Below are 27,571 nucleotides of genomic sequence, written 5' to 3' on the forward strand. Positions count from 1 at the left end.
TATCGTATCTCATGCAAATACAAAAAAAAAAAAAAGGAAAGGCCCGGAATGATGGATATTCGTTTTGGAGCTGGGTGACACAACATTCTGACTCTGATTTCGATCACTGTCCAGACTGGGCAGGGTTGATGTCAACTCTTCGAGATAGCTCAGCCTGGAGCGAGGTGTTGCCCCACTTTGTCTCTAGTATTGACAACTGTCTCACTCACTTGAGTTGATAAACAGACTCTGATAAAAAAAAAATTTGTTTACTCTGTCTGTAGAGTTGGAGAGACAGACCCACAAGATGTCTACACTGTGTTTTCAGACCATACATATGACTGTGCTATAAGAGCTAAGGTGTGAGTGAGTTGTGTAGTAGAATCATGTCTGTGTCAGCTACTCGGCTGAGAAATAGCTACAGATTTGGGTTGGTCTCTCTGATTTCTATTAAAACCTCTTGGTGACTTAGTACAAGTGGGAAGCAATCTCTGTAGCTCTCTTCTGGACGCTAAAGGCATCCTTGAGTATGTCTTCTGGCGGTTTGTTCAAGATACGGTTTCTTTTGCGTGATGTATTGCTCACAAGGTCGTGAGTATCAGTCACACAAACTCTCTCTCTCAAAAACGTAAGTTATGTTTGTACATGGTAGTTTTAAAACTTAGTAAAAAAAAATGCAACGGTTTGATTTTGAGTCCTTCATTTGTTAGTTCTGGGTCGTTTGTCTTGGGCCTGTTTTTGTGTTTTCTAACGGGCCTTGTGAGTGTGCTTAGGGTTGGTACTTGTGGCTTGAATGATTCAGCTGATCTCAAGTGTCACACTCTCTCTCCCTTGCCGGCGCACTCTCTCTCTCTCTCTCTCTCTAGCGACATGCAACCAGCAAGAAGAAGCTCACGGCTCTCAAAGCTGAAGAATGTTGAGTCCGATCCGCCATGTGTCTCCGAGACAGCTCCGATGAACACTTCTGACATCCCTTTGGGATCGTGTCCATCCTCACGAAAGCGGGTTCGACGTCGTGTCTCAGACGGTGATACTGCACCTCCGCCGGAGCACATTGAGCCGGAAGCTGAGTCTCTCTTTGATGAGGAATCCTCTGATGACAACCCCGATTAAGCTCCGGTTGCAGCTGATACTCCTGAAAATCGCTCCAAAGAACAGAGATATGTGGAGAGTCGGAATGTTTATCAAACTAAACCTCAGTTCTATCCAGAGCTTATGCGACCACAAAGAATGCCAATGACTGGAAAGTTCTTCTTAATGGCGGCGACTGAGCGGTACAAAGACCTTCGGGGCCGGAAGTGCATTCCTCAGCAGTGTATCTCTCTCACGGACGATAATCTCTCTGATGTCAGAAGGATTATGACTGGAGCAGGTTTGATTCACACACTCACTGATATCGATCCTTATCAGCCAAATGTGGTAAGAGAATTCATTGCTAATCTCCCTGAGGCTGAGGAACAAGATGATGGTGTAGCTGTGTATGTCAGAGGCTCTCTTGTTGATTTCTCTCCGAGTCTGATTAATTCTCTGTACTGCATTCCTTGATTTGAAGAAGATCCACTACAAGGAAATGTTTCGTCACAATAAAAAATATTTCGTCACAATATTGACATTGTGACGTATTTGTAACTGTTTGTATACGGTTGCAATACAATCGTCACAAATTTTTTTTGGTACCAAAAACGTAACAATTTTGCAACGTATTGAAACCGTAACAAGTCCGACACAAGTCGTGACGATATATGTAAGTGACAAAACAGCCACAATTAGCAACTAATAATCATGTCACAAAAACGTCATTTTTTGTGACCATTACACCGTCTTATTTTCGTAACTCGGTGTGACGAAACATTGGTCTCCAATCGTCACAACTAAGGACTAATACGTAGTCACTAAACAGTCTAATTTCGCTACTAATTTGCAGTCACAGATATGTTATGTATTGTCACTGAAAATGAGTAACAGTTCCGTCACAACTGAGGACCGATACGTAGTCACTAAACAATCTAGTTTTGTCACTCAAATTGTCAGGCATTTTGTCACAAATCAGTCTTAATTAGATACTTATATTTTGTATCTAATTATAGCCAGATTGAAAATCTCTGTTCTTTAAGCGTGATTAGATTGTCTCCAGTTATCCCAGGGTAAGAAACATTCATACTCTCATCAAACAACCTATATAAAAAATCCCACCGTGAACAATGACGAATGCTTATATATTCAGTCTATGAAAAATCAATTGATGTGCCTTTATTTTATGTACCTTTCAAATGGCCCTAGCTCCTCACAATTAAGCAGAACATATGTATGTGCGATGTGGTGGTCTTTATCTTGAAGCCACAGCTCTTTTTCTCTACCGCTGCCCCTCCCTGGTTGAGAAAAAAATGTCTGGTATATCACTACACTGATCATCATGATTTCCTCCATAATAGTGTCGATCTTCTGCTCGGGCTTTCGTTTTGATATGTGGTTCAAAGTAGTAATTACCAAAAGTTGAAATCTCTTCGTTAATGTATTGTTCTACAATAGAACCTTCAACTTTCGCCTTATTTTTCACCATTTTTTTTAGATGCCCCATGTGTCTTTCGAAAACATACATCCATCGAAATTGGACAGGTCCTCCAAGTCTAGCTTCATGTGCCAAATGAATTGGTAAATGCTCCATAACATCAAAAAAAGATGGAGGAAAAATTTTCTCCAAATTGCAAAGAACCATGCGTATGTTTTGATCTAATATTGCAACACTGTCTTTATGCAATGTCCTTGAACAAAGATTCCGAAAAAACAAGCTAACACCTACAAAACAGATAACAAAATAAGATAGAGTTATGTAAATATTAAATTTAATCAGGAACATATTTTGAAACAGAGCATAGTCATTCCAAGTCTATCTAAGAGCAAGCAACACTTTATAAGACATTTAGAAGAAAAAACATAAATTAAAAATCAAAGAAACCTTGACGGCAACGTCTAAAGCCTTAATGTAAATGACGCAAAATTATCTAACCAACTAAAATTAATATCGACGAGGATAAAGGCACGTTATTACAACTAAAAACAGAGCACTACGTAAACATAGCACACTATATATGAAACTTTATATATAGAAAAATCATTAAACAAAGCAAAATTATCTCACCATATATTTAAACTAGAGCATTAACGTGAACTTTAAAGTCTAACAAATAAATGTCAGTTTCTTTAATCGTTCTTAACAAAACATATATAAATCTATATAAAGCAAAACTTGAGGAGGCAAAAGCACCTCACATAATCAGTTTCTTCTTAACAGACAAAACACATAAGTCAGTTTCTTCGTAACAGACAAAATCCTAGGACAGCAAGACTCGACAAGGCAAAAGCACCTCGCAGAGCACTACGAACTCAAATCCAAACATATTGTGAAACAGAGCATAGTCATTCCAAGTCTATCTAAGAGAAAGCAACACTTCATAAGACATTTAGAAGAAAAAACATAAACTAAAAGTCAAAGAAACCTTGACGGCAACGTCTAAAGCCTTAACTATTTCGTATATAAGAACTGCAGATCATTAAAATTCCAAACAGAATATACTGACATGTTTTAAAGCAAAGCACTACGAAATCAAATCAAAACAGAGCACTATTAACTCAAATCAAAGCAGCAGCCTCAAAAAATAACTGAAAAATAGAGAAACGAACATAGAAAAAAATATAAATGTAATAAAAAGTTTTGTGTTTACCTGATAATGCTTCATGCACAGATTTATCCATAAGTTCAGCAAACGCAACTGGAATGAGCCGTTGCATTAGAACATGATAATCGTGACTTTTTGTTCCGGTTAATTTACCACCAGATAAATCAACACACTTTGACAGACTCGATGCATATCCATCAGAAAACTTAACATCTTTTTCAAGCCATTTTAAGAGAGCTGTTTTTGCATCAGCTTGTAGTCTGAAAATTGGGATGGGAACCTTGCCATCAGTTGTTAAGTGTAGATCTTTCCTGTTACAATACTCTTCCAAATCAAGTCGTGATTTGATGCCATCCTTTGTTTTTCCTGGAACATTCAGTAGAGTATTGATGATACTATCGAAAAAATTCTTTTCTATATGCATCACATCAAGATTGTGTCGAAGTTTATGATTCTTCCAGTAAGGTAACTCCCAAAAAATGCTTTGCTTGTGCCAGTTGTGAATGTCACCATAACCCTTTAAGCGCCCATGGTTTCCTCTGCAATCAACTGTTTTTGGCAAACCATTTACCTCGTTCCATATTTCCTCGCCTGTAAGCAACTCAGGTGGATCGTCAGTCACAGCCCTCCCTCTTTTAAAATTTTTCCTATTGCGCCGATAGCTATGATCTGCTGGTAGAAAACGACGATGACAATCAAACCAACTTGTTTTTCTGCCATTTTTCAACTGAAATGCATCAGTCTGGTCCATACAATAAGGGCATGCCAATCGACCATGAGTTGTCCATCCAGAAAGCATAGCATAAGTAGGAAAGTCACTTATTGTCCACATAAGCACAACTCATAAGATAAAGTTCTCCTTAGTAGAAATATCATAGGCCCCAATCCCATTAACCCACAGATCCTTTAACTCTTCTATCAGTGGCTGAAGAAATATATCAAGACTTCTCTTAGGATGATTAGGACCAGGGACTAGAATGGTTAGAAACATAAATTCTTGTTTCATGCACATCTCAGGTGGCATATTATACGGAGTCAGAATTACAGGCCATAGCGAATAATTATGTCCAGACATACCAAATGGATTAAAACCATCCGTCCATAACCCAAGGTAAATATTTCTCGACTCAGATGCAAATTCAGGATATACCTCAAGAAAATGTTTCCATGCTTCTCCATCTGAAGGATGACACATTTCTCCACCATTCATTGTATGCTCTGCGTGCCATCTCATGTCTCTTGCAGTATTATTAGATTGATATAATCGCTTCAATCTATCTCCAACCGGCAAATAAAACATTTTGTTGTATGCAACCTTTTTCTGTCCAGACTTTTGAGTAGGTTGATATCTGTCTTTTTTGCAGAATAGACAGTTTTCTAGGTTTGCGGAATCCTTCCAAAATAGCATACAATTATCTTGGCAAACAACAATTTTCTGATAAGGTAAACCTAAAGACCGCATAAGCTTCTTTATATCATAGTAAGAATTCATTGAATTGTTACCTTGTGGCAAATACTCTTGCATCATCTGAGAAATCGAATCCATACAATTTTGAGGCAAATTATAATCTGTCTTCAAACTCATTAGTCGAGCTGCTAAAGAAAGTTGTGAAAGACCTTCTTTACATCCATCATAAATTGGATGTTTGGCAGCATCCAAAATATTGTAAAACCTTTTAGCCTCAGCATTAGGCTCTTGTTCCATATTCTCATCGAATGAAGTTTCCTGATTACCATCTGCATATGCATCTGATACCATTGACACATAAGGATTTACTGTCTCGGTTTGAGAGTCAAAACCAGAAGCATCTTTACTAGCAATTATATTCTTAGGATTGTTTAGAATATTACAATTCTCTCCGTGAGAAATCCAAACCCAGTAGTTGCATGTAAAACCCCTATTATATAGATGACTCCACACAGATTTTTCTTCTAATAATCTTCCATTGTCACACTTATAACATGGACAAAAAAGCTTGCCATTCTCGAGAAATAGAGGTTGATTCTTTGCAAATTCCATAAAACTCTCTAAACCTTGACAAAAAGTTTCTGAAACTTGATTAGTGGAGCCATCGATTCTTTCATACATCCACTTTCTTGCAATTTTAATATCATTATTCAGTGACATTATTTTCTACAGCAGAGAGCTTCTTTTTCCTTCTCCTCGACAGTAGATGGTTTGAGAATCAAATTGGACTCTTTTCTGTTTTCAAAGGTCTCGTACGTATGCTATGTATAAAGAGATTAGGATTCTAATTAATAATATAAAAAGGAAATAATAAAGTATATTCCATATTAGCTAAGGACTATAGTCCTTATAAATAGTTATGCGCTGAATAAAAAAAATGTAACATTGACATATGTTTGTAAAAGAATTTCTCTCAATTTTTAAATATTGTTATGCAACTATTTTTATAGACTCAAAGGTTTGTCACAAATCGTGAAAAAGTAAACATGAGATATTTGGTTTTAATTAACTACAAATTTATTACATCATTTATGTAAAAGTTTGCAACAATAGATATATCTTTCGTCGGTGACTAAAGGTGAGTCACACTTACGTACCAAATAGAGACGTATCTTTCCGTCACCGTTTCGTATCCAATTTGTGATGATACGTATAGTCACAATACCGTCACAACCGTTACGTTTATTACTATAGTAACAATTACGTCTGTAGTTGTGACTAAATATAGCAACGACTTACATCGTCATAATATAGTGACAAAACAACTACAGAATTAAGACGAAAAAACACAGTCACAACTACGTATTAAAAACGTCACTAAATTGTGACCGAGACATTTCGTCTCAAGATGTAGTCACAATATATCCTTTTTTTTTGTAGTGATCCCAACTGGATGGAATAAAGCATTGATGAAGTTTGTGGTTTTCTCACTGACGGCAGAATAAGACGATGGGAGAATATGAGTTCGAAGTATCTCACCGCTACGAATCAGGTTCTGTACAAACTCGTCTGCTCGAATTGGATTCCTACCATGAACTACACATCTATGAATCAGAAGCGTCTCAGGTTTGTCTACATGCTCCATCATAATGATGGATTCGTCTTTGGGAAACTAGTCTAAGATCAAATTATGGCGATGGCAGGAAGCACTACGACAGAGAAGACTCGTTGCATAATGTTTCCTACCTTGATTCAGCAGGTCATTCTCTTTCAGCGTACTATACCTCCTGATACTCTAAATGATGAATTCACGGGAACTCCAAAATTGGTCGTCAAGGACATTAAGGCCGGTCGAGGGTCTGGAGCAGATTCAAGTGCTGCCAGTCTTGAAGAAGACATCAATCGTACCATTGCTGGCCTCAAAGCCATTCGAGTTCGCCTGAGGAGTAAGGGAGTTGTACAGTTTTTATATCTTTACCTGCTGCTTGTCTAACAAATATGTTTTTCTCTTAATGTGCACCTAAGCAGAGGGAGATTATGTGCAATATGTCCCTCATCATGCGTTTGATGAAGACGAGGAAGAGGATTGAGGCGTCTCTGAATAACGACTGTGTCACATCTAAATTTCTTTAAAAAGTGTGATGTTGATGTTATCTATCTTGTGGAATCTAAGACTTAGACTATGTGTATTGACTATGCTTTTTATGAGCCGTATTTGCAACTTATTTAAGAATGTGTTTTTCAAGCTCATGATTAGTGGTTTAAGTTTTCTAGTTATCTCCATGCTCTTGGATATTTGTACTGTGTGGTTGTTTCCAGTGCAGGATGCTTAGGTTGTCACATTCAGATAAAAAGGGGGAGAATGTAAGCTCAAGAAAAGGAGCCTGTCGGATCGTGAAACAGAGGAGGTGTTACACGAGTTGATGGATGTGTAACTCGCAGTTACAAGTCAGTTATGAGACGATGACGTGTCAGTGTCTCATTGGTTCTAGGATATTACTTTGGCGTGAAGCAAAGGAGATCTGGAAGATTTGGGCTTATCACAATATTATGAAAGATATAATATTATGTTAAGGGTATTTAACATGATTACTTTGGGTAGATCTAGGTTAGCCGTTTAAGATTGAAAAAGCTAGAGCAAGAGGTTTTTTCTTGAGAGCTGAAGAAATACAAGTGACCTTGTGTGCAGCTCGTGTTTCTGTTTTGTGAGACTAGAAATTGGTCCGTCTCATGTGTGACTGAGAGTAATTCGGATTAAACAGATCTAGGAAGATTGTTTAACAGATTTATAATATACAAGAAAGCGTTCTTGGTATCCTGCGTTTTTTGTTCTTGTAACTGGTAGTCTCTGAACTTTCATAGGAGAGTGTGTTGTCAAGCCTTGGCTCACAAAAGAGTATGCCACCCCCAGAACCTGTTGCTGAGACCAAGCTGAAAAGTTGTAATCAGAACTCAATCAGAAACAAAGTCACTTAGATACACAATAGGACATCAACTGAACCAACAAACGAAAAGAAAACATTTTGAAACAAATATTAGCAAATAACAATGTCAAAGATATAGCATTGGAGAAACAACTTGAAGATACTTCTAAGGAAAGTGTAAAACTTGTGGTGAACACATTGACTATGAAACAAAAGTGTGTAGACTGTACATGCATGTACATCGCCAATGGTGGTAGCGAAGATGGGTTCTATCAGCTTGTACAGAGTCGGATTAGTTTCACTCAGCTGCGAACCCCATCACCATCGTATCCCCCCCCCCCCTCGGCGACTAGCCTCGCTTCTCCTCCACCCATCGCCATTGTTCTTTTTTGTTTTCCTTTCTCCGATGGGCTATACGAGTTATTCAGCCCACGACTGAGCATAATATTCATTCACCAGATAGTAGGACCCTGTCTAAATATCAGAAAGGGTTTTTTTTTTCAGAATCCGAAAAACCCAAACAGAACTTAACCCGCATTGATAACGAATGAATATCCAAATATATCCGCACATAAATTTATTTAAATAATATTTTGTGTATTTATAAATAGAAATAGATGTTTTGGATATAAAATACCAAAATTAAATTGTATCCGTAGTTATTTTTGGACAAAATAAACAATTTAAACCATACCTACTGAGTATTTTTGGTTTTCTTATTTATTTTTGATAAGTTTGAAAAGGTTAGATATACAATACCCAAGTGCACAAAAAAATATACAATACCCGAGTCGAATTAGATAATTTGGTTACTTTGGTTAATAACCAAACCCATCTGAATATGGGAAGGATACGACTCGAACCTGGCCCAATTTTAAAAAATATCCGAATGAGACTTTTTCCAAAATCTGAGATAACTAATACCCTAATGAATCATATTCATATCTAAACGGGTATCCAAATACCCAAACCTAATTCGACCTTTTAGGCTCATTCACAATAGGGTGATTGTGTGACCATGACTATATTTTATACTAGGAATGATGTCAAACTAAGGTAAGTGTGTGACCATGGCTACATTTTATAATAGTAGTTCTCATATATATTAATTGAGAAGTCACTTTAGTGATTTATGCTGACTTGTCGTTCATAGAAGAAATTTCCAATTAATTGTTATAATTTGATTGGTTGACGATTTTTTCTTTTTCATTTATTTAATTAAATTTTTTTAAAAGGAAACTATTCATAGAATTTCCTAATCTAATCTATGTTTCCAAACATACTTTTAAGTATCTTAAATATAGATGAATTAACATAATTTGTTTATAGAAATAATTAAATATCAAGATTACATTATATAAATTGATAAGATACATATACATAAATATGATACTATAAAACAATTATAAAAACGATTTTTATTATGTTTATATTAGTAGTGAATAAAATAAATCATAGATTTTAGAAAACTAATTAATTTAAACTTTATAATATTAATTAAATTTACTCGTTCACTATATATAGTATAAAAATGTGTCAAATGAATTCAAAACAATCAAATATATAATTCTAAAAAATTTCAATCATTTTCCAATGATAATGTGATATCATATATGCGTTATCACTTTAAGAAATGATTAAAATATTTTTATATTTTAAAACATAAAAGTTATATGGTAAATTATTTAAACATATATTAATCAAGAAAATTTGTATTTAATTCATCTATTAATATAAACAGATGAATTAACATATTCTAAATTTACATTTTCCTATTTATATAAAATTGAAAAAGAAAACGAGAGCGATGGAGATGGCGGCGACTTAGGGTTTCCTATGGTTTTTCGACGGTGGGAGCCAGAATTTCAACGTGCGATACAAAATCGAGCAAAGTCTCATCATCAAGAGACTCAGATCGAAAAGTTATGGAAGTTACAGGGAGTTTTCGCAAGCAAGTTTATTCAGGATCTTTGGAAGTCTTTCTCCAATAAAGGAAGATTTGGAATCGATGGATCTGGGGAATTATCAAGATCTTCTGAATGGATCTCGATATTAGCCACCATCAAGACAAAATTTCAGAATCATGGAGGTATAATTTTCGTTACCATCTAAACGCAATCTCACTTTCCTGCAAAGAAGATTAGGGGGATTAATAAGAGATTTCTTGAGTATGGCAATGGGAAAGTAGGGATTGTGCAATTGGTTTACAAGGGAAGTTTTACGATGTTGATCTGGCTAATTGATTTTGAGTTAGAGATGGTTAGGAACAAATTTAAAGGATACGGCATTCATGGTAAACAGATTTGGCGTGGAGATTGTTACTATTTGAAGTCTCTATCATCAGCAGCCTTTCAAGTCGAATTAGCAAAGACTCAGGCGGAGCCATCAGAGGCAATCACCGACTTTTTAGGTGAGGGATCTGGTCTGGACTTGGTTAATGAGGTTTTAGAGGAAGAGATTAATAAGTTAGATGATGATGTAGTGGAGCAGGATAAGTACAATGTTGGTGTAGATTTAAATGGAATCAATGAGGTCGCAGAGGAGGATTTTCAAAATCTTACTGATGGGGAGTTTGAGGAAGATACTAGGGCCCATGAGGAAGTGACAGACTTTGTAGAGGAAGGAAAAATTCTTGATGAAGCGAAGGGGCAGGATAGGGTTACTGGGGATATACTAAAGAAGCAGGGGGCGCACAAGAGGTTGTTTAAACTATCGGTAAGCACCGGAGGAAGCACAAAAATGAGGCTGGTTCAGGCTGGTCGCAAGGGTACCTTAGCCAAGTCAGGCATTCGCCAGGGAGACGGTACCAAACAGACGGAGGACAAGGGCACGTCAAATCCTAAACCTGGTCCAGCAAAAACCTCAATAGATTTTATGGATCACATCATTACCGTAACAACGTTATGGGAACAGTGGCTGGCTTCTGGTTTCTGTTTTTTGAAGGTTTTATTCTGTTTTGGTCTTGAACCCTCATTCTGTCTTACGGGTTTGTTTTTGAATAAAATTGGATCGTTTGGTTATTATGTCACGGACGGGATGAAATTCTCGAGAAGGAATATCTACTGTCTTGAGGATCAATGGTATAATTTAGGTATTACAGAAGTTTACAGATATAATGGTATTTGGTTGGTTTCTTGGAACATACTGGTCCTTTTATTTTATTTGCAGCAGATACTGCATTTGGTCTCATCAAACCAAGTGCAGTCCCAGACAGAATGGTTCGATACAAAGTCCACAACAGGATACGCGAGATTATACGGTTTCCTTTGGACACCCGGTATGGACAAGGAATTTATTTACTTAAGGTGTCAGTTGTTTGTGACGATCATGTTAAACAAGAGTTGGTTTTTGATTTCATTAACCTTCATTCAGGGTTGGTCTCTCGTTTTTATTTTACTTTTGGTAAATAAAATGAAGATCATGGGTTCCATTCGAGACTGGCGGCTCTTTGGAAAAAATGAGCATAGTGACTATAATCAGCATGCTGATCGAAGACGGTGGAGCGTTGTTTTGCCTAGTTCAGATATAGTGGCAGTGGGCCTTTGGGGTTACAACTTTAGCGGGTATCATTAAACTTGTACCTTTTGGCTCGAAGGAGCAAAATAAATATTTTTATATGAAAATATTAAGCAGGAATGTTAGAAGACTTGGGAGTCACTCGACCATAAGTTTTTTTCGAGAGATATGACATAAACATAAACAAGATTTTTTTATTTTTATCTGAAACGAAACAGGATTTCGATTTTGTACAAAGGTTTCAATCACACTTTGGATATGATAGTTTGGTTATTGTGAACCCGAATGGGAGGAGCGGTGGTTTAGCCCTTTTTTATAATAATGAGTATCAGGTTAAAATCTTATATTCTAGCAACATGATGATAAATATTGAGGCGGTGGTTAAAGGAAAACAAGTTTTTCTTTCTTTTGTCTATGGGGAACCGGTACAAAAGTTAAGAGAACAGATTTGGGAGCGACTAACTCGGTATGAATTATCACGATCTGAACCTTGGTTTATTATTGGAGATCTAAATGAGATTACTGGAAATCATGAAAAGCACGGGGGATCCCTACGATGCGCAATTTCTTTCATTCCTTTTAACAATATGATAATGAATAGTGGACTATTAGAATTTCCGGCTCGAGGTAATAAATGGTCATGGCAAGGAAGGAGGGTAAAGGAAAAGGAGCAGTGAGGATCAGATGTAGACTGGATCGGACTTTGGCAAATGAGGAATGGCATGCGCTTTTCCCATGTTTTTACACAGAATTTTTGAGGATGGTGGGTTCTGATCATCGGCCTGCGGTAGCCTTTTTGGAGGATAATGTATCAAGGAAAAAAGGGGCCAGTTCAGGTTTGATAAGAGATGGATTGCACATGAGGGGCTTATGGAATCAATTGTGGCAGGCTGGATAGAGAATCAAGAAGGGCAAATAGAGGATTTTGTTACCAAAATTAATAATTGTCGTCATGAAATTTCATCATGGCGAAAAGACAATCAACCATATAGGAAAGACAAAATTAAAGAGCTTCAACATGAGGTTTCCAGGAAGTTACAAGAGGCTTATAAGAATGAAGAGGAATATTGGCATCAGAAAAGTCAGAAAATGTGGCACTCATCTGGAGATCTGAATACCAAATTTTACCATGCCCACAAAGCAGCGTAGGGTCCGCAATAAAATAGTGGGACTTCATGGTGAATTAGGTAATTGGATAACATAGGGAAATGGAATTGAGAAGGTGGCAGTTGATTATTTTGATATTTTCTTTAGTACCACCACTCCAACGGACTTTGATAATTTTTTGGATGAGATAGTACCGTCTGTTTCTCCCCCCCCCCCCCCAAATGAATCAAGTTCTTTTGAGAACAGAAACAGAGGAAGAGGTCAGACAGGCTTTATTCATGATGCACCCAGAGAAAGCGCCAGGTCCGGATGAAATGACAGCCCTGTTTTTTCAGCATTCCTTGCATCTTATCAAGAAGGATGTGGTCGAGATGGTGAATAATTTTTTGGTTACAGGAGACTTGGATCCACGGTTAAATATTACTAACATTTGTATGATTCCGAAAATAGAGAGACCTACAAGGATGACGGAACTACGGCCGATAAGTCTATGTAATGTGGGTTACAAGATTATCTCGAAAGTTCTGTGTCAACGACTAAAGAGTTGTCTCCCACGATTAATATCTGAGACACAATCGGCGTTTGTGGAAGGAAGGTTAATATCAGATAATATTCGTATAGCGCAGGAAATGTTTCACGGACTGAGAACCAATAAGTCATGTCAAAATAAGTTTATGGCGATTAAAACGGATATGAACAAGGCGTATGATAGGATAGAGTAGAGCTTTATTGAGCTCCTTCTTAACAAAATGGGGTTCGATCCTCGTTGGATCAATTTAATGGTGGAATGTATATCTTCGGTTCCATATAGGGTACTTTTCAATGGTCAGCCGCGAGGTCTTATAATTCTCCAGCGGGGCTTACGACAAGGGGACCTTTTGTCTCCTTATTTATTTATTATGTGTACTGAGGCATTAATTGTGAATATTAAGAAGGCAGAGAGAGAGTAACAATTAACCGGTATGAAGGTAGCAAGGGCTTGTCCAGTAATTTCTCATTTGTTATTTGCGGACGATAGTCTCTTCTTTTGTAAGGCAAACAAAGAAGAGTGTCAAACCATTCTCAGGATTTTAAAGGAGTACGAGGCTGTTTCAGGGCAACAAATTAATTTCCAGAAATCTTCAATTCAATTTGGACACAAGATTGAATAATCCAGTCGTCAAGAATTGAGAGATATTTTGGGTATTCAGAATTTAGGAGGAATGATATCATTTCTAGGGTTGCACGAAAGCCTTGGGGGTTCTAAGGTACAAGTATTTGGTTTTGTTCAAGACCGTTTGAATAATAGCGTCAATGGATGGACTTTTAGATTATTTACTAAAGGAGGAAAATAGGTGATTATTAAATTGGTGGTCACGGCCTTGCCAAACCATGTGATGTCGGTTTATCGATTACCAAAAGCTACAGTAAAAAAGCTAACAAGTGTGGTGGCTCAATTTTGGTGGAGCCCAGGAGGGAGTACAAAATACATGCATTGGAAATCATGAGATAAGTTATGTGTGCCTAAAGACAATGGTGGAGTATGTTTTAAGGATCTTATGGATTTTAACACAGCGATGCTTGGAAAGCAATTGTGGAGGCTGATTGAGAAGCCAAATACTCTTTTTTTCTAGAGTCTTTAAAGGACGGCACTATAGGAATACTTCACCCCTAGAACCGATCTGATCTTACTCTCCGTCATATGGCTGGAGAAGTATTATATCTGCTAGATCTCTGGTTTGTAAAGGACTAATTAAAAAGGTGGGAACATGTTCATCTATTTCAGTATGGAATGATCCTTGGATCCCAGCCACTCGCCCGAGATCAGCAAACAAAAACCTCCAAAACAGTTATCCGGACCTCACAGTGGATTCATTCATTAACTCGGAATCCCGAACTTGGAACCTTGAGGCAATTAGAGCTTTGGTGGATCCTCATGATGTAAAAATCATTGAAAGTATTCCATTAAGCAGAAATCGGATGGAAGATAGGAATGGATGGCATTTCACTAACAATGGAAAATATTCGGTTAAATCAGGGTATCAAGTGGAACGGGTCTATCCTGACAAGGAAACACCACCTGATTTTTATGGGCCAACAGTGGATATACTAAAAGCCTTCTGTTGGGAAGTGCAGTGCCCGCCGAAGATAAAGCATTTTTTTATGGCAACTCCTTTCAGGTTGTATAGCGGTAATGAAGAATCTTAGCGCGAGAGGAATACAAGGGGATATATGTTGTGCTCGATGCGGAGATCCGGAGGAAACAATAAGCCATGTGTTTTTTGAATGTCATCCAGCAAGTCAAGTGTGGGCATTATCTAAAATACCATCGAATCCCAATATTTTTCCTATTTGTTCTTTTTTTTTGTAACATGGATCATCTTTTTTGGAGAGTCAATACAAAGATGGATGACCACCAATTTGCATGGATATTATGATATATTTGGAAAGGCCGGAATAATAAAGTGTTTAGTAATCTGGATATTGATCCAAGGGAAACACTTCAATTAGCATAATTGGAATTATCACTTTGGGCCGAAGCATAGGTAGTTACTGATCAGCAGAGGGAGCGACAGGTACAGCCCAGACCCGCATTAGAAACTCCAGGACGATGGTGTTTTATAGATGGTTCGTAGAAAGATAATGAACTCTTTTCGGGACAGGGATGGTATAGTACATTATCGGGCTTTGAGGCTTTATTAGGAGCAAGGAATGTAAGGGAATGTCTTTCACCTCTTCACTCGGAGGTGGAGGTTTTGATTTGGGCAATGGAATATATGAAGAATTTACGACAGTTTCAGGTTACTTTTGCTACGGATTGTTCTCGATTGGTGAAGATGGTTTCGGAACCAGAAGAATGGTCAGCACTTGAAAGTTATCTGGAAGATATCAAGCGTTTATAGAGAAGCTTTCTCAACTCATATATTGTTCATGTACCTCGGACGGAGAACCTACAGGCGGATAGCTTAGCACGCAGTGCTAGGAAACAACCGTCTTTCGTCGTTCACATGGATGCAGAGTTACCGATCTGGTTTACAGAGTCAATATGAGTCTGTGAATGTCTTGTTGTAAAAAAAAACATTATTATACGGTAAGTCATTTAAAATTATATTATTTGGTAATTCATTTAATTTATTATATGGTAAGTCATTTAATTATATTAATCAAAGTATTTTTCACATGATTTTTCTAGATTTAATACTCTATTAATATAATTCATATATCTTGGATTATAATAAATTTAGCATGCTTATTTTTAATAGAAAAAAAAGCAGACATAAATAAAAGAACAAGATGGAAGAATAATAAAAATATGTTTGTTGTGTTCTTGGTATTTTTGTATTTTTATGTATTTAATTTTTATTTGTTTGTCGAGGTACATGTACTTTTTTGTGTTACTATAAATGTGAACTAATTAGTTTTTTATGTGTTTTTAAAATGTTAAGATAAATTTAGTAAGGAAGTTCAATAAAAATGACCATCTCTACAATTGTTAAAGTAAAAGATGGAAAATATAATTTAAATTGAAAGTAAGAAAAAATTATTTAAAAATTAATGAGATGTATTTTTTACACTATAATATACTTTTAAATGTACGATAATAAAATTTTAACAAACTTTATACAAATAAAAACATTTTATTTCATATAATATTGGATCTCACATTAATATTAAGTATATATGCCTAAAATAATGACATTTGGTTATTTAAAAATTTAAAATTATTTATTCTTATTAGTTAATCAGATCTAATTGATATAAGTATGTTTTATTTTAATTTAAAATAAAATATAACAATAATTTTAAAAGATATGTAAACTATGATTAGTTTTAATTAAAAACATTTGGTTGAATGAGTTAGTGTTTGATAAAATAGTGTGATGATGAAAGATAATTTAAGAAAGAATTTATTTGCTTAACGTATTTGAGTTTTATGTTAAACACTAAACTAAAATAAATGAGTGAGAAAGTCTGATTTGGAATAAATTATAAGAAAAATTGCTTAAACTACCATTTTTCTAATACATGATTTTATGTTTACCTTAACCAAATTTATCTTTAGTTTTAAAGAGGTAGATTCTACTATATATTAATTGAGAAGATTAAGTTTTTAAAAATAGTTATAATTTGATTAGTTGTTAACATTTATTAGTTATTATTTTAATCAGATCTAAAAATAAAAGGTACTTCTAGAACTAATTAATGCAAATTACCAAATAATGCAAATGATATTACAAATAATGATTTATGGTAACTAATTGTAGAATTAGAGAAAGAATATATATGTTTTATCAATTTCTTTATTTTTATCAATTAGTTATATATAATTAAATAAAATACTTTAGCATTTTTTTATAGAAATATATATATTTTTATTCAAAAATTAGTCATATATAATTAAATAAAAATAAAAAATTTAAATTTCTAATTATTATTCATAAATTATAATAGTGTAAAGATAATATATATATATTTTTTATATAATATAACTACCCGCAAAATTGCGGGCAAACACCTAGTTTTGCTTAAATCAGAACATTGCTAACGTCCAAATTAATTTGCGTTTGACAAGACTTCGTTTTAGCCTATTTTCACAAATTTTTATAAACTAAAAATTATACTTTCACAAAATATAAAATCAGTTTTATCAATATTTAATATCAATTAATATTCATCAATGAAAATATAGTTTTTTCATCAAAAACTTAATATCAAATAGTTTTTACAAAACAAACAAAATGCTGTTTTCTAAAACTGCAAATAGAGTTTTTCCACCGAAACAAAAAAAAACGAGTTTTTTCGCTAAAATCACACATTGTCGTTTTTCTTCAAAATTAAAATATTATTTTTTGTCATAACTGCTAAATCTCATTTTCATATCAAAATAGTACAATTTCGTTTTCTTGTCAAACCACAAATCTAGTTTCCTACCAGAATTCTAAAATCCCTCGGTCAAAGCTCCAAAATCTCATTTTCTAGCCAAACCTGCAAAAAAATATTTCATTCCGGAACCACAAAATCTCATTTTCTAGTTCTCTGAAAATTTCAAATTCCTAGCAAAAACATTGACCCCCAATTCTTCACGTTTTATGCTAAATAAATATTGCAAATGTTTTAGGAGTACCCTTTTGTAAAAAAAAGAGATATTTTAGAATACCTCAAATGATATGGGAACACACACATATATATACATATGCATATGCATATATATCCCCAACATTCTTGTTTTCGTCTTTTCTTCGTCGTGCCTTGCTCGAGCATTGAACTCGTCACGCGTTGCACTTAAGAGTGTCTTCGCAGACCAGTCAAGCTTAAGAGCGAAAGCCGTTAGTGCTCTATTCTTATTTTCCTTAAAACATTAAGGGTCCCACTCATGACCATTCTGAAAACAAGAGGAACAAATAGAAAATGAACGTAGATGAACAAAATTGCAGGAATGAAAAAGAATAGTTGTTCCATCTCATATTTAACAAAGAATTAATTTATTCTTTATTTTTTTACAAAAAAAAAAATGGTAGGGAATGAAAATAAAAAATCATTCTTTATGAATGGTGATTTTTTTAAGGAATGTTAGGGAACTCATTTGTTCCTCGTCGTTACTTGGTCACCATTCATACCCTAAGTGTAACAAAGTCACTGCCAATTTTATCGGCAAAATTCAAAGTGTGTTCTCTACTCTCTGTTTCAATTCAACTCTCACATGCCATGAGCTTGGCAGTAGAAAAGCTCAAGAACAGAGATGAGGATCCATAGGAGATTTTCCCGGAAAGTAACAGAGAAAGAGACGAAGAAGATAACAAACTTTTACAATTTTCTTCATTAATTTCTAATCATGGTCATCCCTCTTTCTATATAGCTTGTGCTCCTCTTTTTGCTTGTGCACCATAATACTAGATGTCCTCCACTCACATCGTTCCACGTGGCTTAGTAATTGCTTCACCATATTCCTGTATCAAATCCTCCATGTTTCGAAAACCATGACCTCAAGGTTTATCGATGAAGCTTCGTTCATGTGGGCATTAGTTCCCCTGCAACACGTCCTTGCCATTCTCAGCCTTTCTTGTCCATCGAAGTTCATAAAAGCATGAGGCATTTGTAGAGTGACACCACTGATATGCCAACAGATCAGTAAAGACTCACAAGTGCTGAACCAAAAGCTCAGTAACGAACACTTCATAAGACTTGAAGCTTTCCTTATCGCACTCTTGTTCTTCCAACGATGCCATATGTGAGAGCCACTGCTTCCGATCTCACGGTCAACCAAAAACCAAGCCTTTTGGAGTATGGGATACCATATATGATCTTGCTGTTGAATATTGTTAAATCTTTTCCCTATGAAGCAAAGAGTATTAAGAACACCAACACTTCTCTTTTGCTCCAAGAAGCTTTCAAATATGATCAGCCATTCCTCACTCCTCATATACGCAAATATGACTCTTCTACTGGAACTCCGCTCCATTTCTTTATCACCTCGCCAAAAGATGTGGAATTTACGTAGTATATGTGTCAACTTAGCTTCTATGGCAAAGGATGTACCAGTCTGGAGCTCACTCACTTCATTGAAACCCCTCACAGTGGCCCATTCAAACTCAAACAGGATGAAACCGTACAAGCTTATGTTCAGCTGCTTGTTGAGAAGCAAGGAGCTTTGCAAAACAATGACTTCTGAGAAGAGAAGGTCACCATTGCGATTCTCAAAATACACAGAGCTTGATTCACATTCCCAATTCTTTTTGAGCCCGAAAGATTGTTGCATATTCATACTTTTCTCTGTAGAAACTCTCTGTTGAAATAGTAACATCACTGTCCATAAAGCGCCTTGAATCTGAGCCTGAGAGATATCTAAGGGGATGAGTAGTAGCGTTAAAGCTGTCCCATCCTTTACGTTTGAAACTGCAATGCACTGCAATATCCATCTCAAAGTATAAACAATGACGTTCTTGTATCTATATTTGAATCTCCAAGACTTGGCAAGTTTGCCTTGTTTAGTTTGTCGCTGCTCTTCTGTTCCTCTCACAAGCACCTTCTCAAACCGGTAGTATCTGATTTTAAATGTCAGGTAGCTTGCCTCTTGTGCTAATTCATCCATTGCACTCACGACTGAAACTGATGATATTTCATCTGGACAATCACACAAGACTCCAACAGCAAAACAATCCTTGTAGTTCCCATTAAGATCCAATGGGTCATTCAAACTAGGGAAGCCTGGCTTTCCCCTCCTTTTAACCATGACTTTGTACATGAATTTCCAGTTTTTCAGATACTTTGCTTGCTTCCTCTTACTATCGACCACTAATACAACTTTATCAAACAAGTGGTTTGCCACAAGCTCAGCATCATGTGATTTCTGGATCGATTCTTTCACCAATTCAATATCTAGAACATATACTTGTTCTAACCGTTGGAGGAATCCAAACATCACTTCTCATATCATAGCATACTAGGTGTCTTCCTGCAGTAAAAAAAAATTAAATATTTTTTAACAGATAAATGGAAATTATATTTTAAAATAAAATTTTATTAATATTGTAAATTTTCTTTTTCGTATCAATATTTTAATATAAATTTGATTTAATTAAACATAAAAATTATATTTAAGAATATGCATGTATATATTTGAAATTATAATCTTAGATAGATTTTTCTATCTATTTATTTTAATTAAATATATTAAATAAATTTGTAAAAGTTGCATAATTACCAAAAATTAAAATTAAACAATATTTATAAAATTTGTAAATATATAAGAAAATAATGATTTTACGATTAAATTTTTATAATTTTCTAAAAAAATTGTATACATTTTTGAAAATTTTAGTAATAAAATTGTATAATATAAAAATATATAATTAAATTATATTTCGAAATTTATAATGCCATATTTGAATATATTTATTTAATGATGATTTATGAGTTATTCTCATATTCTAAAAAAAATTCCAAAAATATAAATTGACATTAAATGCAATTTTCCATGTCATATTAAGCTATAAGACATGTCATCAATTTCAGTTGCAATGTCATATTTGTTTTGTGAAATTGATTGTAGAAAAGACATGTGGCAAATCACTTTGTAAATATAGTCTAGGGGATATCAGCAGCCAAAAAATCCTCATATGATTGCAGAAGATCTTTCCTAAGCAACATAATCTCCTTTTCCTCTACTCTATCTCTATGGCTTGGTTCCAAAGTAGAGTTTGATACCTGAATCGATTCCTCTTGTGAAGCAGAATAGTGTAGGTCACCTGAACCATGTTGCCTACTCGTTGCGTGATTTAGTATCATCGACATAGCACCATCACTGACCAATTCTATTTCTTCACTTGAATCGTTTTCTTGAACCACCATAGCCACCTCTTGAGTTGTCTTCAATTCCACTCTAGCAATAGGTTCCGTAGAGTGAGCCATTTCATACAATCTTCCCACAGAGAAACACTGCTTGATGGTTTGAGGTTGAAACATTCTCACATTGACCTGAGCATCCACTCGTAAACCATCCAGATATGACCTGACCAAACATTCCTCAGGAAGATTCACCATGGAACTAATCAGCTCAAACCTCTCATGATAATTCAAGATTCCATCCGTTTCTCGCAAAAAAAAATCAGTTCGATGAATGGATTCTTTTCAACCTTTGAGTGATTGATCTTCTGATTTTGCTCCACCATGAGATCTTTCAAAGCTTGTGCCCGAGATCTTTCAATCCGCGATCCGATCGAATCATGTGTGTCGCAACCCACCGCCTCTCTGCGTAAAGCTTGTGCGCACGATTCCACCATGGATTCCGAGAAACGACGAAGCTCTGATACCTTTGATAGAGGAAAACATAATCGATGAAAATGAAATGAATAACACTTTGAATTGATGTTCATGAAACAACAATTCAACTCTCAAGTGTTATTCATTTCATTTTCATCGATTACGTTTTCCTCTATCACCATCTTAGCCACACCTCCTCCGCTAAGCTTCTGAAACCACCTCTCAATTTCTCATAGTTAGGTTTTTGCTTCCTTGGAGAACATCAATCGCCTCTTCTTCTCCTCCTCGATTTCGAAGTACGGTGTCTCAATCTCAGCATCACGAATCAATGTCATGCGCTTCTCCTCTTCCTCTTCAGGTTAGCTCCTTCGCTATTGTTGTTACAGACCAAATGCACTCGTGGGCCAGATGCTCTACTAGAGCCAGACCGAATGCCCGTGCTGGAGGCCAGACGCTCTAGCAGATGTCTGTCACCAGATGTCTAATCCCTCGCTTAGTATGATATTGTCCGCTTTGGGCCTAAGCCCTCACGGATTTGTTTTTTGGGTCGTTACTCCCAAAGACCTCATACTAAGTGGAATTGGATCAGCTATATATATTAGACTTTATTCTGTCTAATATCCGATGTGGGACTTGAATTGCCTTTTTATTTATTCTGACAATCCTCCCCTCAAACCAAGGACCACATAACATTGGCTCTGATACCAATCTGTTGTGACGGACCAGATGCACTCCTGGGCCAGATGCTCTACTAGAGCGAGACCGGATGCTCGTGCTGGAGGCCAGACGCTCAACTAGAGCAGATGTCTGTCGCCAGATGTCCAATCTCTCGCTTAGTATGATATTGTCCGTTTTGGGCCTAAGCCCTCACGGATTTGTTTTTTTTTTGGGTCGTTATTCCCAAAAGGCCTCATACTAAGTGGAATTGGACCAGCTATATATATTAGACTTTATTCTGTCTAATATCTGATGTGGGACTTGGATTGTCTTTTTATTTATTCTGACAGCAATATATATATATATATATTAGGTAAGATGAATCTCATTCAGTATCTATAAATATCCTTATTTTCTAAGTTCCTCTTTTTGTTGGCGAGGGTCTGATTTGAATAGCTTGATAGGTGAAGTGAAGAGAGAAACAAATGTGTCTGATAATGGAGTTGAAGATAGCTCCAATAGGATTCCTTTCTCTTTGGCAGATCAAATTTCTTTAAGTTTAGATTGGTTTATGACATTGCCACACTGTAATGGAAGCTTGTTCGATTCTAGTGTGACGTGTATTAACAGGAGCTTAATCACTTGTGGATTCTGTCCATATTATATGTTTGTCCGAACTTTTAATCAAGTGTATTTCTCTTTCTCTGCTTAGCAACTTGCTTCACATGTCTGTTTGATGTACACGTGAGAGAATGTTCTCATCACCGTAGGATATAAACAACACCAACCGTGTGAGGATGTGAATTCCGCTTCTTAAGATGGTGGTCTAGTTCCCGGTTAATATGGTATACGTTTGACGGACACCACAAAATGCAAGAGACAGAGTTCAAAGCTTCAACCATGGCATGGACTGCAAAACTTCCTTTAATCCCTTTGATGACGAGGAAGAAGAAGATGACGATGAAACGGAATCTCCTCCTTAACCGAACATAGACATGCTTTCTTACATCACATCACATTATCCAATGAAACGGAAAACAGAGTTGTGTATGGTTAAGAAGATGATGATGATTATTGAATTGTGATCACTGTTCTTTTTTAGCATTTTGGTTTCTTTCAACAAAAGTTGTAATCCATATGCAAATGAATAGTATATAATACGAGAATCAAATGAAAAAAGCAGCCTATATATCTCAGTCGAGTGGAGATGCTTATACAACCTAACATTCCAGTGTTTTAATAATTATACGAGAATCATATATAAGTTAGTATTTTAACCATGTTCTATTCACTTAAAGCCATTTTGCAAAGCATTTTTATAATTTCTAAAATATCTAAAATTTCAGTGTTTTAACAATTTTCAGTGTTTTACTGATTTTGCGATGCATATATGTTTTTTTTTAAACTAAATAAAGCACCGTATAATAATGCATTGATATTTTAGTAAGTCAAGTCATCAAAGAAAACAGTACAACAAAATAAATATATTGCTCTCATTTAGTAAATAAGTTACACTTGCTCAAAATACAATTATGTAAATATATAGCGGTTAAACTCCGGCTCGAACTTGATAGAACCCGAACCGATTTCAAACCAAACTGGTACGATGCATATATGTTAGTATTTTAACCATTTTCTTTAGTTCAGTTCACTTAAAGCAACTTTGCTAAAACTTTTTTATAATTTTAGGTAAATTATTCATAAAAAAATTATCCCCAGTTTTTTTTTTCACTTTTTATCAAAATGAATTATATTAATTGCTTTAGGATTATTCCTTTATAAAAAGAGATATTTTAGAATACCTCATATGTTATTGATAAATATATATATATATATACATACATATCTCGACCTTCTCGTCGTCTGTTTCTTACTTTTCAGTGTGCCTTGCTCGAGCATCGAAAACGTCACACGTTGCACATAGAGTGCCTTCACAGACCAATCTAGCTACAAGAGCGAAGGCGGACAGTATTTTACTTGTAAGAATAATCAGTAACTTTTGTAATATAAGTCGTTATTACTATTACGACGTCGTTGTGGTTAAGCATAGGCAAAAAGTAATAAACTGTTCTCTTGCTGGTACGCACGAGCTCTACGGATAGGAGTCTTGATCTCAGAACTACGAATCTTTCTCGGCGATTTTCTCTTTTCCGATCAATGACGTCAGCGCTTTGAGGAATTATAGTTAACAATTTGTTATCATATTTGATATTTCCAAGTCATTTATAATGAAAGCTGGAGAAATTTTGGATTACAGTGTTTAATTTTAATTTCTAGTAACATTTCCATTGGGCGATAAAAACCGGACGTAAGAAAGCGTTAACTGACGTACGTACGTGTTAAACAATGGGTACAATTTGGGTCGGTGACCGGTTACTGTAACATTGGGTGTACCTGCTACGGCCGGTCAGGATGAAATTCATCCCTCTCCATTAAAACAACAACAACTGCAACAACAATAATTAATTAGTCATCTCTCTCTCTTCTTTCGACCCTAAAAGCTCTCTCGTGTCCTTTTAATCATCAAAATCCTCTCAATCGAAAGGATCGAATCTATCGGAGCGGTCCATTTTGATCGGTAAGTATCAATCTGTTAGATCTAGGGTTCTTCGCCGTGGGGAGATTGATGGTGTGATTTTGCAATTTGGATATAGATCAGGCGTTCCTAGGGTTCTTCGCCCTCGGGTGTGATTACATTGTGGTGAAATTGGAGTGGTGTACATGGAGAGAGGTGGGAGGAGATCCGGTGGTGTATTAATTAAGAAAAGAAGCTCCTCTGGTTGCTTGATTCTCAAGAAGAAGAGCGATGGGCTTGGTAACTTTTCTCCGTTTCCGGAGACGAGTGATTCTGAGTCTAGCGATAAGCCCCTTATGGCACACTATGGCAATGTAGAAGAGACCCGTTTTGGGGTGAAAAGGGATTATCCTGAGGATTGTTTTCTTGGAAATAGCAGAGAGTGGAAGGAGAGGCATAGATTAAAAGATGATGATGATGATGATGATGATGAGTTATTGAGGAGATCCTATGATGGTAGTGGAGTTGGTATCGGTAAGAAGTTATGTATGGGGTCTGCTCAATTTGGCGGCACTAATAAAGAATGTGGAACTGCCTCTAGTAGTAAATATTTAGATATTATTGAGAGGAAGAGAAGAAGACCATGTTTAGATAAAGTTGGTGGAAACGAGAGTATACAGAGGAACTACAAGCTTGACATGAATTCCGATCGACCAATCAGGGTTCAGGGCAAAAATGGTGTCCTCAAGGTGATGCCCAACAAGCATAATAGGATGCTGAGAGGAGGGTTACCTCAAAGTTCCACTCACGTCCAACCTCAAAAACCTGGGGAGACTGGTAAAATACGCGTCGCTATCCAGTCGCAGCCCGCTGTAAAGACTGAGATTATGCTTCCCCCTGCAAGGATACACTCAAATGGGTTGAAAATACCAATCATGAAAAGCAAGGGCCATGACCAAGATTCTGAAGATAGTGATTCTTCAGGGCGGTTGCAGAAGAGGATCACTCAACCTCATAAGGTTTTGAAGATTGAAAGAGAACAAACTTTACCTGAGGCGCCAAAAACCAGAGAAGGGAAGGTTAAGCGCGGTTCAGGCACGGAAAAGCAAAGATTGCGTGAGCGAATTAGAGAAATGTTGCTGGAAGCAGGGTGGACTATTGACTATAGACCTAGAAGGAACAGAGACTACTTAGATGCTGTTTATATAAGCCCCCGTGGAACTGCATATTGGTCTATTATCAAGGCTTACGAAGCCCTTCTTAAGCAGGTCAATAGTGGGGAAGAAGTGGCCAAACCACGTGAAGTTGGTTCCGCAGCTACTCTGATCTCGGATGAGATACTCAGTCAGCTAACGCGGAAAACCAAAAGAAAGATTGAAAAAGATATGAAAAGGGTGGAAGAATGTGCCAATGATAGTGATGGACAAGGAAGTCTTGGTGATTTTACAGCTCCTCTTGATGAAGCACTTACACATGGCTCACTGGTAATAAATTCAATCTGTGAGCTTGCCTGTTGCATCTATCTAGTTTTTTCGTTGATGATAGATGAAAATCTTGCAGGATTTATCTGGTTGACCGTAGCTTGGTTATAGACCGTGGGAACATAGTACACTCAGGTCCGTCCAGTTTCAGGTTTTTTCTTTTATTGGTTTGTGTCAGATCACTTAACGAATCTTTGTACCATTTAGTTGGTGGAGGACTTCTTCCAGTCAATGTTTCATCTCCTGGTAAACCTTGCAGCTTCATGATTGGAAAGTATTGGAGAAGCTTGGTATTAAGTGCGTACCAATAGCTTTTTCCTGGATCTTTCTCTGTAATTTTAGCATGTTGCAGGTGATCAGTGTCATTCTCTTGTTTCTTCTATCAAAACACTATTCTAGCTAGATGTTTGTTAAATATTTTTTCTGTTGGATGAATCGGCGATGACTCAAGGAGTCTTCTTCAAGTAGCTTCTAAATCTAGTTTTAAATATTATTACTAACTTTTATTTATTTATTTATGATAATGCTTTTCTCATTTTTGCGAAGCGTTAACATGTTTCAATTAGACAAGACTAGATCTTAGCGCGGATTAGATACACTAATTTTCACCATTTTAATTTATATTATATTTGAAAGTAGTTTTACATAATATTTATAGTATTTCTAACATAATAATAAAGTAGCTTGGGGTATTTTTTTAATTGTGATTTCTTTAACATGGTGAGCTCTGTGTTTCGTACATTAGTTTAGTTTTGCATATTTTTCCTGGTTCTTCTAATAATGTTAAGGGAAAATTCTAATTTTACCATAGAATTGATACTATTTTAAAATATCTTTAAAGAATAATTTTCCATAAATACCTTAAATTTGTAATAAAAAACTAAACGAACCTTCATAATCATTTTTAAATATGTAAGAATTATGTATGGAAAATTCCAGCCTTTAAATAATAAACCTCAAATATTTGTCATTAAATCTTAAACTCAAATGTTAGGATAGTTTTGATTAAATGCATTTTTGGAAAGTTATATCTAATTTGTGGTATTATAAGCAATTTCTCTTTAATGTAATTGGAACTGTTGAAGTATAATCGTGTTGTTGGTATTAAAGCAAACAATATATCTATTTTTCAATAATTTAAAATATTATACATGATAATTTAATATCTTTGTATTAATATCTTTGTATTTAAATTTGTAAGCTTTATAATTATCTAAAACTTTCACTTCTTCGTCCCATATAAATAGCTATATGATAGTGGAAATGCAAAAACTGTTTTAGATGAAATTGGTTTTTTTTTAAAGTGAAATTGTTGTTTGTTTTTAACATAAAAATTAAAATTGGGTTGAGAATCCAGCAAGATCATGTTATTAGAGTGTTTCGTTCATGCTAATTCTAAATAAAATTTAATTACTTGACAGTGTAAGATAGTTATACTCGTAATGATTTAAAATGAAATAGGTGTATAATAAAATGGAAAAAATATATTTAAAATTATAATGCATGTAAATATTTCCAAACAATTCATTCTTTCTAACTATCCCTTTGTATTTTTCAGTTTTAAGTTT

General features: G+C 35.6%; 2 protein-coding genes across 8 annotated transcripts; both read left to right on the forward strand.

The window, feature by feature from the left end:
• The first annotated feature begins 9,735 nt into the window (after nucleotides 1–9,735).
• LOC106372719 lies at nucleotides 9,736–11,809 on the forward strand. 4 transcript variants are annotated; one of them, XM_048746093.1, is made up of 3 exons: nucleotides 9,736–10,077; nucleotides 10,290–10,398; nucleotides 10,471–11,809. In XM_048746093.1, exons 1-3 carry the CDS (start codon nucleotides 10,072–10,074, stop codon nucleotides 11,559–11,561), a joined length of 1,206 nt encoding a protein of 401 aa, XP_048602050.1. In that variant the 5' UTR covers nucleotides 9,736–10,071; the 3' UTR covers nucleotides 11,562–11,809. The 4 variants fall into 4 exon arrangements, with proteins under 4 accessions (XP_048602050.1, XP_048602049.1, XP_048602048.1 ...); XM_048746092.1 differs by having other exon boundaries at nucleotides 9,737–10,398; XM_048746091.1 differs by having other exon boundaries at nucleotides 9,739–10,077; nucleotides 10,290–11,809.
• A 12,412-nt stretch (nucleotides 11,810–24,221) lies between these two features.
• LOC111213645 lies at nucleotides 24,222–26,540 on the forward strand. 4 transcript variants are annotated; one of them, XM_048746166.1, is made up of 4 exons: nucleotides 24,448–24,585; nucleotides 24,667–26,006; nucleotides 26,083–26,138; nucleotides 26,211–26,540. In XM_048746166.1, the coding sequence occupies exons 2-3, from the start codon at nucleotides 24,729–24,731 to the stop codon at nucleotides 26,095–26,097; spliced, it is 1,293 nt and encodes a 430-aa protein (XP_048602123.1). In that variant the 5' UTR covers nucleotides 24,448–24,585; nucleotides 24,667–24,728; the 3' UTR covers nucleotides 26,098–26,138; nucleotides 26,211–26,540. The 4 variants fall into 4 exon arrangements, with proteins under 4 accessions (XP_022571166.2, XP_048602122.1, XP_022571167.2 ...); XM_022715445.2 differs by having other exon boundaries at nucleotides 24,222–26,006; XM_022715446.2 differs by having other exon boundaries at nucleotides 24,384–24,585; nucleotides 24,662–26,006; nucleotides 26,083–26,540.
• Nucleotides 26,541–27,571: the final 1,031 nt, after the last annotated feature.

Source organism: Brassica napus, chromosome C1 (genome assembly GCF_020379485.1).
Source record: "Brassica napus cultivar Da-Ae chromosome C1, Da-Ae, whole genome shotgun sequence".
NCBI lineage: Eukaryota > Viridiplantae > Streptophyta > Magnoliopsida > Brassicales > Brassicaceae > Brassica > Brassica napus.